The following is a 12,480-nucleotide window of genomic DNA, read 5'->3' as shown; positions in this document are numbered from 1 at the left end:
CCAGCTGAGCTGAGGCCCATTTCTGTGGCAACTTGAGGGAAGGGACAGGTAGGATAGGTTTTGGTATGAGCCTGATATTTAGGGGCCACTTCTTCCAAGTAGGGCATGCATTCCCCAGCCAAAGACAAACACTGGGTGAAAGGTAGACACTGGAACTCCGAATAGTGTACAGTTGACCCTTGAACAACGCTGGGGTTAAGGGAACCTGCAGCCATCACCCCAATCGAAGATTCACTTATAACTGCCTTTATTCTATGTTCTATCGTTTTAATGGTGACTGTCCTGATTTTAAAACGTAAAGTCCAGCGTCTTAACAACCCAATTACTTCCAGGCAAACTGGAGTGGTTGGTAATCAGAGCTCTAATATTGACCACAGCCCCGCCCCCCGCCCCCGCACGTCCCATGGGGTAAGGAGTATATTTCTCATTTAGCAGCAGGCCTAGGTCACCTCCCTTTCTGCATCAAGACTACAAGTCCCAGCATGCAGTGCAGCCCCTTTCTGGCCAGTCCTTGGCCAGCCTGGCTCATTCACGCCAGTGTCCTCTTTGGGCGCGGCGCCTGGGAACCCGTGCGCGCTGACGTCGACGCGCTGACGCATTACTCTTAGTGCCTCTTCCCGGCCTCTGGTTGGCCAGAGTCGGGGCAGGAGGCGGGGAACAGGCTGCTTTTTCTCGCGGCGGTTAGTCCCGCCTTCCCCGGCGGTGATATAAAAGTCGCGAGTCTGGAAGTCTGGAAAGGGGTCGGCACTCCTAGCCCTCTTTCCTCCAAGCTTCCGACTCCCCGGTCCAAGATGGACAAAGTCTGTGCTGTTTTTGGAGGCTCCCGGGGCATTGGCAGGGCAGTGGCCCAGTTACTGGCCCAGAAGGGCTACCGACTGGCCATCGTCGCCAGAAATCTGGAAGTGGCCAAAGCCGCCGCCGGTGACCTCGGCGGTAGGTATCGAGGTGGAGTTGTCCAGTTGTGTGGCTGCGGTCCCAGCTCCTTAAGTCCCCTCGTTTGTAAAGGGAGCGGGTCTGGCCTTTAGGGCTCTGGGGTTTAGCAAATGCAGCTGCCCACGTGCAGGAGCACCCCTCCCGAGCTGTGCAGAGACCACCATAGTTTTAATCTCAATAATGAGGATCTGTTTATAAATATACCCTTGCAAAAGCTCCCCCGCCCCCCCCCCCCCCCCCCCCGCCGTTTCCCGCAGAGCGCCTCCCGCCAGGGGCTGGACGCTTGGGGTCGTTGAGACTTAGTTGTCTTGTGAGGCCCTATTAATAGGCACCCGCCCCCCTAGTGCTGGCCTTGGGAGCTATTTTGTTTTGGCGTCTGGAAGGAGAGCCACACAACAGCTAACTTTGTATGTAGGGCAAGGGGCTCACCCATCAGGGCAAGATCACAGGTGGCCAGGCGGCAGGGCTGGGCGGGAGGGAGTGGAGGCTGGAAAGGCAGGCGCGTTAACACCTGGCCCCTCTTGCTGAGGGCTGTTCCTGCCTGTGTGTGGATGCCCCAAACTGTTGCATGGAGATGTTTTGAGTACCAGCCGGTTTTGAGATGTACCTGCTTTGCTCCATAAGCACTTAATTCGTTATTAAATCCTTCTGGTGACTTTTACAAGTGGACAATTGAGAATTTGTTCTGCCAGATTCCTTTTAATTACATTGAAACCTCAGCTTTATTTTCCTCCTGTTTCATAATGGATCAGTTACTTGTTTTCCGAATTTCAGTCTCTTGGTGGTAAGGAGGTATTAAGATGCTGCCGTTTGTTTAATTGCTAGGATGGACAGGTGCACCTCGTTCACTACCAGGAATAGAGGCCTGGGGATGCATCTGGTGGCTGGAACCTTTAAAATAACATTAGTTCACCCTAATTGGTTACACTGGTTAGGAGAATGTTAGACTTTCTAAAAGAAAACACACACACCTAAGTTATAGACCAGGGAGAGTTTCAGTGAATGCTTCTTGCTCATATTCCTTGCTATTATGTTCCTTTGACAAAGGGGCGAACAAGTGGTGGTCCTTATGGAGTCACGGCAGCCAGCATGTTTGCTGGACTAGATGGGAACTGTTGGCTGAGCTTTCAAGGGTTGTTGTGGACCCAGCAGCTCTTCAGATGAAAGCCACGAGTGAGACACAGGATGCTCGAGGCCTTTCATTTCTTTGAGTCATGTTCCATGAGTGGCTTACACCCAGAAGTGTGACTTCCCAATGATTTACTGTTTTTAAAGGCTTGAGGGAGTACTTGTGGTGTTAACAGGTAGGCAAGGTCAGCCAGAAATAAGTAGTTTAAAAAATCTACATTTCAGAGTGTTAAAATGCTGTATTATTAAATAGAGTGCTCTTTGAAGTGTCACTTTTTGTTTTTTAAACATTTGAAAAAATGAACATTTTAAAAAAGAGAAATAACAGTTGCTTTGAGTAAAAAGTTTTCATGGTTTGTAGTTTTAGCATTTTTTAAAAAATCTCTCCTAATGGTCAGGCTGGAATAATAGTAATAGTGGTGGTAGTAGTAGGAGTAATAATAATAAAACATGTACCATAATGAAGAAGAAAAAGAAAAAAGGAACTCTAGAGTTTATGCTCAGGGCAGGACCAGGAAAACAATTGGACAAAACCCTAAGAGAATTAGACATACATTTCAAAAAAGGAATATAAAACCCAGAAGATTGATGGATTGAGTAGGTGGGGTCAGTGTCAAAGATAAAAGTATTGTTAGGTAAATTTTACAAAGCATTATGAACCCCACAAAAGGCTTTTCCCTTTTTGTTGATTAAAAACAAGTTTTAAGGTGTATATTCGGTACTATTACTTTATTTCTCCTTGTTCCCCACTGCCCCCACTCCAGTTTTATTAGATTGAACTTCTTGGGAGCAGGAACCCATGACATCATCTTTCATCTCTATGTTCTAGTTTAGCACAGGCCTAGCTCATGGTAATTGCTTAACAAATGTATACTAAATAATTTTTTAGTTCCAGTTACAACTTATAACGAATTCTGATCTTTGCTTTGTAGGTGGTCATTTGGCATTTAGCTGTGATGTTGCCAAAGAGCAAGATGTTAAACATACATTTGAAGAGATGGAGAAAAATTTAGGTCCTGTTAACTTCTTGGTAAATGCAGCTGGAATTAACAGGTTGGTCCCTAATTTAAGTACATTAAAAAAAAAATATTTATACATACGTTTTTATTGATTTCAGAGAGGAAAGAGAGAGAGAAACATCAGTGATGAGAATCATTGATTGGCTGCCTCCTGTTCATCCCCCTACTGGGTATTGAGCCCACAACCCTGGACTAGGAGTTGAACTGTGACCTTCTGGTTCATAGGCTGATGCTCAACCGCACGGGCCAGGTACTTGTTTTACTTCTAATTGGAATAAAAACTGTATTTTAAAATTTGGTCTGTAAGTCCCTGCATTTTTTTTTTTTTTGGAGATAATACAATAAGGGCACAGTTCCACCACCTTTAGCCTTGTAATCAACATTCATCTCGAGCTTTAGAACTTTTCCAGCACTTCAGAAAGCTCTCTCAGTTTCTTCACAGTTAATAGTTCCTTATAGGTAACACCTATTTTGACTTATATTATCATATATAAGTTTTGTCAATTCATGAACTTAACATTAATGGGATCACAGCTGGTATTCTTTTTTTTTAATGGTGAATTTTGGACAGAATATTTAGAATAATATGTTATTTTATTAAACAAGGAAGGCTTAATATAGTAATTGCTCAGTTAATTCAAGCTTTTTTCGTTACATGGCACCACTTTTCACAGTCAGGAATATTTGCAACTCTACCTGCGGGGATAGGAAATTGGCTTCCAAGCAGATCATTTCTGGCTTATCACTTGTTATTTTAGTGCCTCTCAAACCAAATTTAAAATGGGACTTTCTAGGTATTCTAGCTTAGATATGAAGCACTTTTTATACTCCACTTTCAGTAAAAATGTTATATATTTCTTGATTTTTTAATATTATTTTTAATTTTTATGCTTTTTATTTTTAGGGATAGCCTTTTAGTACGAACAAAAACTGAAGATATGATATCTCAGCTTCATACTAACCTTTTGGGTTCCATGCTGACCTGCAAAGCTGCCATGAAAACTATGATTCAACAACAGAGAGGATCTATTGTTAATGTAGGTGAGTCTTCACCTTTGTGAATTTATAGTTATCTTTTAGTACCCCAAAAATATTTAATTGACTAAATTGGAATTTGTTCATGGGTGAAATTTGGATGAAATGTGTCATCTTATTATCTGTGGAGAAAGGATTTGATTAACTGATGAATGAGTACAACAGGAATCACAAATTCACATCTGTGTAGTGGTCAAGTAGGTGTGGAATGAGTTGACACCACCAGGTATTAGAAAAATGACAGCACAAGCCATGTGATAAATGACAAAAGACCCAGCTTTGGTGTCCAGAGGCCATTGGAATGGCAGGAGCTAGCACTGCTCAGATCCAGTAGAATGTTGCTATGCACAAATGTGGTCCCAGTTTTGCCAGCTGTTTTGATTTTTAAAGAGAAATTGGACATCCTGATTTTTATGTGAAACCTAGTTTTTAAAACGTGGAGAAGGAATTGAACATGTTATATACTGGGGCCTAAAAATGTCTAGAGCAGCTGCCTGGGTCATTGACAAATCAAGTACAGAGGTTTCAGAGAAAGCTTTTAAGAAAAGAAGTAACTTTTTCATTTTTTTTTTAAGCCTGGATATAAGTAACCTATTGTCTTCAGTTCATCTGACTCAAGGGGTGAATCAACTGTGTACTATGTGCCTGTAGACCTTAAAATGCAAAATGATTTGAAATGTTATTTCAGTTTGGTCATTGAAAATAGTGGCATACCATCTGCCTGTTAATTTTAAGTGATAATACCTTTAAAAGCCACAAAAGGGAAATATTTTCTAATTGAAGTAAATGATCCTAATTCTTTTTAATATAGGAAATGTCTTTCCAAGCCCAACATAGGGTTTTTCTTATTTGAAAGTGAGAAAAGAATATTGTGCTAATAAGCATTAGAACATTTTTGACATTTATCCTTAAAAATATGAGATTGGTTTTGTTATAAAAGATTATTAAGTGAACCGACCTTTGCTTTCTAATATAGCCAGATAATGATTTAGGTTCTTGTAAGCTCTGGTATACATCACCCGATAACCAGGGATGTATTTAACTCCAAAATATCTCCTTTTCAGATGTATTTAAAAAATCCTCGTCACTCCCTTGTATGCATGCAAAACTTTAGAATTGTGCTAGAAGTAAATAAAATTAGAATTTAAGTTAAGAGAATTTTATTACAGAAAGGACTACTTTAAACTTCTAGAAAATAGATGGTATTTTAGAAGTTATCACTTTTGACCAGAAGAACAATAGTATGTGGCATGAACCAAAGCTTTTTTTAAAAATATATTTTTATTGATTTCAGAGAGGGAGGGAGAGGGAGAGAGGGATAGAAACATCGATGATGAGAGAGAATCATTGATTGGCTGCTTCCTGAATGCCCCCAACTGGGGATCTAGCCCTTAACTGGAATCGAACCCAGGACCCCTCAGTCCACAGGCGGAAGCTCTATCCACTGAGCTAAATTGGCTAGGGCTAAACCAAAGCTTTTATAGTTTCCTTTGGCCTTTTTTCCATGGCTATATATTTTTTTCTTTTTTGTGTTTCTATATATTCCTCTCTCTTCCAAATCCACCTTGCTCTGTCCATCTTCATTTCCTCTGTCTGCTCTCTTTTCTCTTTCTGTACTTCACATTCTCATCATTTGTTATTAAGATACAATGTAGATAAACATTTTAATATTGGACTTGTTGATTATAATATGAAAAGTATTTGGAATGTTTTCTAAAATAAAATTACTTCAAATATTTTGTGAGGTTCTTGCTTAATTTTATATCATAAGTACAGGTCACTCACTGGTGCAGAAAATTACTTCCCCACTTAAGTTTTGTATGAATTTATTTGCATACAGTTGATATTTGAATTATAAATTATTCTTTCATATTCATATAAATGAGGCCATCTAAGAATCTTTAGTAGGCAATGCGTGTTATAATACATCACTGAAGGTAACTAATTGCAATTTTATCAAAAGTTTGTAATTGAAGTTTTCTTAGTTAGATGGACAGTAATTCAAATTTAGTGAGATTTATCTTCAGATGAACTTTTTTTTTTTAGGTGGGAATGAATGCTTTCTTATGTCTGTGTTGTAGAATCATAAAATTAATGAGCCATTATCTGACTTTTTCTGGTTTTACCCTCTTCCTACTGGAAGCTGTTATAAATACTGTAAAATTTTTATTCTGTCTGACTCATTCAGAGATAGAAGTGGGTTTCTTTCATTTAATGGATCAATTCTCAAACCCCACTTGGCATTTGAGGTTTCAAATAGGCGTCTTTCAAATCCTGTTTCCTGTGTATCTGGAGCAGATTCAGACTCTTACCACCCAAGTGACAATGGTCAGAATTCCTAATTTTAGCAAAGGACAAAGCAAAATGATTTGTACCTTTTTTTCCCTTAGTATAAATTATCTCCATAGTTAATAACCCCAGTGAAGTGGTTTGAATTTGCCTTTTTTTTTCTTTCTAGGAAGTATTATTGGTTTAAAAGGCAATGCTGGTCAGTCTGTGTACAGTGCTACCAAAGGAGGGTTGGTTGGATTTTCACGTGCTCTTGCTAAAGAGGTAGCAAGAAAGAAAATTAGAGTGAATGTGGTTGCTCCAGGTCAGTGAAAACTTTTTTCTTTTTAGACATAATTTACATATGTTTATGGCTTTATACAATAATTGCAGAGATTGTAAGTACATCAGCATCATTAGGCACTTCTCAGCATATTGGTGCAGGAGCGTGGAATCTGCATTGTCACTAGACACTTGAGTAGCAACATGCAGGTGGACCCTCCTGAGTCCTGACAGGCCACACTGCCAGGCTGTGCACCAGGCTCAAGGAGGAGGCCAACAGGAATGCCCGATTGTTTGGTTTGCCTAAACCATGCTGCATTTTTTTTTTTTTACTGAAAGCTTATTCCCAAATTAAAATTACAAGATAAACGTCTCATTTAAAAATCAGTTATAAATTAAGAATGTAACAATTTCAGGTGTGTGTGTGGGGAACACAATACATCTTTATATTTAAAATATCAGAATAGCTCTGTACTACAATATGCTTTTAATGACAGTACAATCCAGAGGAAATAACGCTGCATAGGTGATGTTGTTTGCACATTTCACAAAACAGCCATGTATACTGACTGATCTAATTACTCCAGAAAGTCAGTATTTGTACAGATAAAGAGTTGCTAGAGGTCATACAATGATCTTTTCCAAATAGACAAGATCCCTTTCACTGGACTTCATTGTACCTCAGAGAGCTACCCAGGTTCATGTTAGAAATTCAACACAAAGGAAAATTAGAAGGAAAAAAGATACTTACACAGACTCAGGAGGAAGAAAGATCTTTTTTAAAGTCACTCCATGAAGTAATAAGATTTTAAAGTGATTTTGGCAGCAGTTGCCTGTTGAATGACCCAGTGGAAGCTCATTGTGTAATGTCATGGGGAGGAAGGTGGCAGTGCGTCGTAACAGAAATGAGAACACTTGGACTCTGGCACCAACAAGTTCTATTCCATGTGCAGGAGGAACTGAGATTTCTAAAATCAGACAGATTTGGGAGTGGCCAACAGTGAAGATGGACAGAGAGGTGGCTGTTTACTGAATTTTCAAAATAGTAGAAGTCACAGTGGGAAACTTGAAATAGAGCTGCCTTCCTTTAGGGAACCCAGCAGGAACACTTGTGTTCTTGTTAATCATGAAGGAAAACCCAAGCCAAAAATAGAGAGGCAATTCACCTGTAAGACAGAGCAAGTGTGAAATCAGAGCCCCTTTAAGAAGTCAATAGGAACCGTTTTGTGCACCTGCTCCTTTTATATGCTGACTTTGGGTCTTCCACATTACTTGAAAATATTGTTGGAGTAAATGGGACACAAAGCCAATGAACTTGGTCTGTTAGTAATTGGTAATTGGAAAATATTAAAAGTTAATGACCAGGATTATAGTTTAGGTTGCTATAGGCTAAAGAAACTCTATTATTTAATTTTTTATTTATAGAGAAGGGAGCCATTAATTGGTCCATTAATTGGTACTCATAGATTGACATCTGGGTAGAATAATTATAAAATGACTGTGAAAAGAATCAAATAATGAACTGGTGACTAGAAAAAATTCCTTGTACCTTATATTATCTTTAAAATCTTTTCTTTTAAATTTTAATTATGGGAAAATGTGAGGTGGAAAGGACCTTGTAGCTCATTTATTCCAGTCATTTTTACTGGATAGAAGACTGGGACCGAGGAGAGAGTGATTAGCTGAAGGTTTATGTCAGGACTGTTTCTAAAAGCTTTATCTTTTGATTCCCAGCTAAGGTAAGCTTAAAAGTAATGGCCCCTTAGATTTCCTTTGTATCATTAGAAGTTTCTTAGGACTTTTTTTGTCCTTTTGCTAATATGGTCTGGTAAACCATCTGGAATTATTCAATTTTGTAGCTTTTACCTTCATATTACTTCCCTTTTGCCAAGTTACTAGTTGATAAAATTGCCTGGGGTAGTTAAGAGGATAATAAAAATGTGCTAAAACTTGAATCTACCAGTATTACTCATTAGATGGTGTGATAGAAATTTTGGTTAGGTATTTACTTGACTTTCGAAGTAAATGAGTGTTTTCATGTACCTCTGTCAGTTAGCCATGGAATTTTGTGCTAGCTTACTGTAGGTATTTAAGAATTGATTACCTATATTAAGAAAAGACATTTGTTTCATTTATTGGTTGTTTGTAAGAAAGAATAAGTGGAAGTAGTGGCTTCAGTTTGGACACTAGAGTTGGTGTTTTTATTTGGCACTGATGTTGAACCAACAGAGATCAGGGAATGGTCAAATGTTCTGATATCCCCTTTGCTGTAGAATGTCCCTGCATCCAAATGCATTGTTTCATCACAGATACTGGATAAATTCAAGCATTCCAAATCCATGAACATTTGATAGACTGTGGTTTAGATACAGTACATCCATTTTTTTTAAAAAAAAGGATAATCCAAAAGCTGCACTGCCATCTTGGCACTGCTTTCTGTTTGTGTACGCTTTGTACAGCCTGATTGATTTTAGTGTTAGCCTCGTTCATCCATGTGGAGAATATTAGTAGATTATTTGTGGTTTGGAACTGCATGTGTTTCCTTCCTTCTCTTTTGGAGATTGCAGTGGTGTGGGTAATGAAGAGTTAATTTTAGGTCATGGTGATTTAAAAGCTGATGGTTTAAGGGCAATGTAAGTGTTCTTAACGCATAATAAATCATTCAGCAGGCTTACGTATGGGAGTGTCTCCTATATGCAAGGGCTGTGTTAGGTTCCAAAATTTACAAAAATGAATAAGATACTCTGTCACAAGGAGCTAAGTACAGTGGGAAAGACAGACATATAAACAAATAACTACAGTGGCATGTGATGCATATGAAGATACATGTATGATGCTATGGAAACGCTAAAGAATGAATGCTTAATTTTGTTCGTGTGAATTAGTTGTCAAGGCAACAGGCGAAATAGTGGGAATGCAGTTTGTATACAAAGGGAAGTTTTATGAGTGTTATGGAAGTGCGTTTGTATGTATAACCGTTTCTAAAGATCTTTCCAGTGCAATTTATACTACACAAAAAAACCTGTTGCTAAAATTGTGGCCTTTCAATATTGGCTATATATCTTTAGTAGGTTTCATAGTATGAATATGCTTCATTGGTCAGAAGCAAAGTATAAGTTGAAATAGTACAATTAAATTGATTCTATCATAAATTGATTCTATGGATTATTTCTTAACTTTATTTTCAATAGTAATTGTAATGCTATTCTTTACCAGATCTTTTAATAGATCTGACAGATATCAAGAACAAATATGTTTCTTTTTATGTCAGTTTTCCTGGTCACCTTCAAATGGAATTTCCAATTAATGAACATAATTTAAAAAGTAACTCATAACAGGAAAAGCAACAGAAAAGGAAAATAATAAATTAGGCTGTCATTTGCTGCTTAATATTGTCATTATTATTGTCATTATTATTTTTTTAATTCTCACCCAAGGATATGTATTTATTGATTTTAGAGATGGGGTAAGGATGAAGAGAGGGAAGGTGAAGGGAAGGGAGGGAGGGAGAGAGAGAGAGAAAAAAAAACACATTGATGTGAGAGAGGAACAGCGATCGGTTGCCTCTCATATGCACCTCCACCAGGATCAAATGCACAATCTGGGTATGTGCCCTGACTGTGAATGGAACTGCAACTCTGGTGTATGGCACAGTGCTCCAACCAATTGAATCACCTACTTAGGGCTATTGATTTTTTGAAAGATCAGGTAGTTGCTAAGCTTTGTTATTACTTTAAATATAAAACAAATTACTCATCATAGTTAAATCTTACTGGTTAGAAAATATAGAATATGAGAAACAGTATTTGATAAATGGAAGCTATAATGGACACCTTGCCTTAGAGATGTGTTTTCCGTAGATAATACAAACATGGTACAAAATTCAAAAGTACAAAAAGACCTAGAGGGAAAAGTGAGTCTTTGCTCCTCTGTTCATCTAGTTCCTTTCCTCAAAAGCAACACTCTGTTAACTAGTTTCTTCTGTTTTTCATATAACAAGCCAATAGAGTGTGTATGTGTATCTTTTTTTTAAAGAAAACACAAATTATGTCATACTGTTCACAATGTTCTTTACCTTTATTTATAGACCAATGCATCTTGGAGTTGATTCCCTATGATTCCATATAGCGCTGCATCACTTTTTTAATAATAGCTTTATGGAAATATAATTCACATAATATACAACACGCCCATTTAAAGTGTATGATTTAGTGGTATTAGTATAGTCACATAATTGTTCTGTTACCACCATAATACATTTTGGAACATTCTCATCATCCCTAAAGAAACCCTGTAGCCATTAGCATTTACTCTCCATTTCTCTACAGTGTCCCCAGATTCTGGCAGCCACTAATCTTTCTATTTCTATAGATTTCCCTATTCTGGACAATTTATGTAAATGAAATCATATAACATAGTCTTTTGTGACTGCTTCGTCACTTTTAATGGCTAGTTGAAAGACAATTTCTATTTTACGGGTGTACTGTAATTTATTTAACCTCTTGCCTCTTGATGTGCATTTAGGTTGTGTCTGATCTTTTGCCATTACAACTAACAATGCAGTGAGAATACTTGTACATACTTTATTTTGCACATGTGCGAGTATATGAGTGTAATCCTGGGAATGAAATGGCCACGGCTCACAGGGTATATGCATTTTAAATGTTGACAAATAATATAGCATTGCATTTATTTGTTAGGATACCTTAAGAGTTTTGCCCTCTCCCGTTTTGTTTGTTTGTTTTGTTTTGTTTTTAAGTTGAAGAGCTTTTATGTTAACTACCTGGAGAAAGTCTTGTAGACAAATACTTGGCGTAAACTTGGCAGCTACTCAAGACAAAATATTATTGTAGGTACTCTTATGAGCTCTTTGGTGTGGAGTTGATTTTTACACACTGCTTCCTTATACATTTTTATAAACATAATCTTAAGACATACAGATTTGTTCTGGTTAAAATCTTCGTCTAGTTTTTGTCAAGCCTTTTTTCTTCTGCCTTAAAGAAGTGTCTAAGATTATTTTAATTTTTTCTAGGTCCTAGAGATTGGACTTCTGAGCTGGTAGAAATATCTAGTAGTCACATCCCATAATTGTTAATACTGGTGATAGTCTAATATGCTGGTATCTTATTTAAACATAAAGTCTCTGCTGTATACCAAAATGTTCAAAGTTAAAATAGTGACTAAATAATATGAAAATTAGATGCTATTTATACTATACTAGAGGCCCGGTGCACAAAAATTTGTGCACTGGGGGGTGGGAGGGGGGTCCCCCAGCCCGGCCTGTGCCCTCTCGCAGTCTGGGACCCCTCTTAGGCCTGCTCCCGGGTGGCAGAGGGCAGGCCCAATCCCTAAGTGCAGCCCCTGGTCAGGCTCAGAGCAGGGCCGATTGGGGGGTTGGGGCACCGCCCCCTGTCACACTCAAGGCAGGGTCGATGGGGAGGTTGCGGCGCCACCCCCTGTCACGCACAGAGCAGGGCCGATCAGGGGGTTGGGGCGCTGCCCCCTGTCACTCACAGAGCAGGGCCCATCAGGGGGGTTGGGGCGCCACCACTGTCACACTCGGGGCAGGGCTGATGGAGAGGTTATGGCTCTACCCTGTCACACACAGAGCAGGGCCCGTGGGGGGGGGTGGGGCGCCACCCTCTATTACCCACAGAGCAGGGCCGATCAGGGGGTTGGGGCGCTGCCCCCTGTCACTCACAGAGCAGGGCCCATCAGGGGGGTTGGGGCGCCACCACTGTCACACTCGGGGCAGGGCTGATGGAGAGGTTATGGCTCTACCCTGTCACACACAGAGCAGGGCCCGTGGGGGGGG

At 39.2% G+C, this 12,480-nt stretch overlaps 1 protein-coding gene across 1 annotated transcript in view; it reads left to right on the top strand.

The window, feature by feature from the left end:
* The first annotated feature begins 650 nt into the window (after positions 1-650).
* Positions 651-12,480, top strand: part of CBR4 (carbonyl reductase 4) — a 19,517-nt gene continuing 7,687 nt past the window's right edge. Inside the window, exons 1-4 of the mRNA XM_005860776.2 lie at positions 651-933; positions 2,994-3,114; positions 3,985-4,121; positions 6,574-6,708. Coding sequence (XP_005860838.1) covers positions 792-933; positions 2,994-3,114; positions 3,985-4,121; positions 6,574-6,708 — 535 coding nt within the window. The 5' untranslated portion in view covers positions 651-791. The remainder of the gene's footprint in view (positions 934-2,993; positions 3,115-3,984; positions 4,122-6,573; positions 6,709-12,480) is intronic.

This window comes from Myotis brandtii, unplaced genomic scaffold (genome assembly GCF_000412655.1).
Source record: "Myotis brandtii unplaced genomic scaffold, ASM41265v1 scaffold14, whole genome shotgun sequence".
Classification (NCBI taxonomy): domain Eukaryota; kingdom Metazoa; phylum Chordata; class Mammalia; order Chiroptera; family Vespertilionidae; genus Myotis; species Myotis brandtii.
This window is presented reverse-complemented; position numbering and strand designations above follow the sequence as displayed.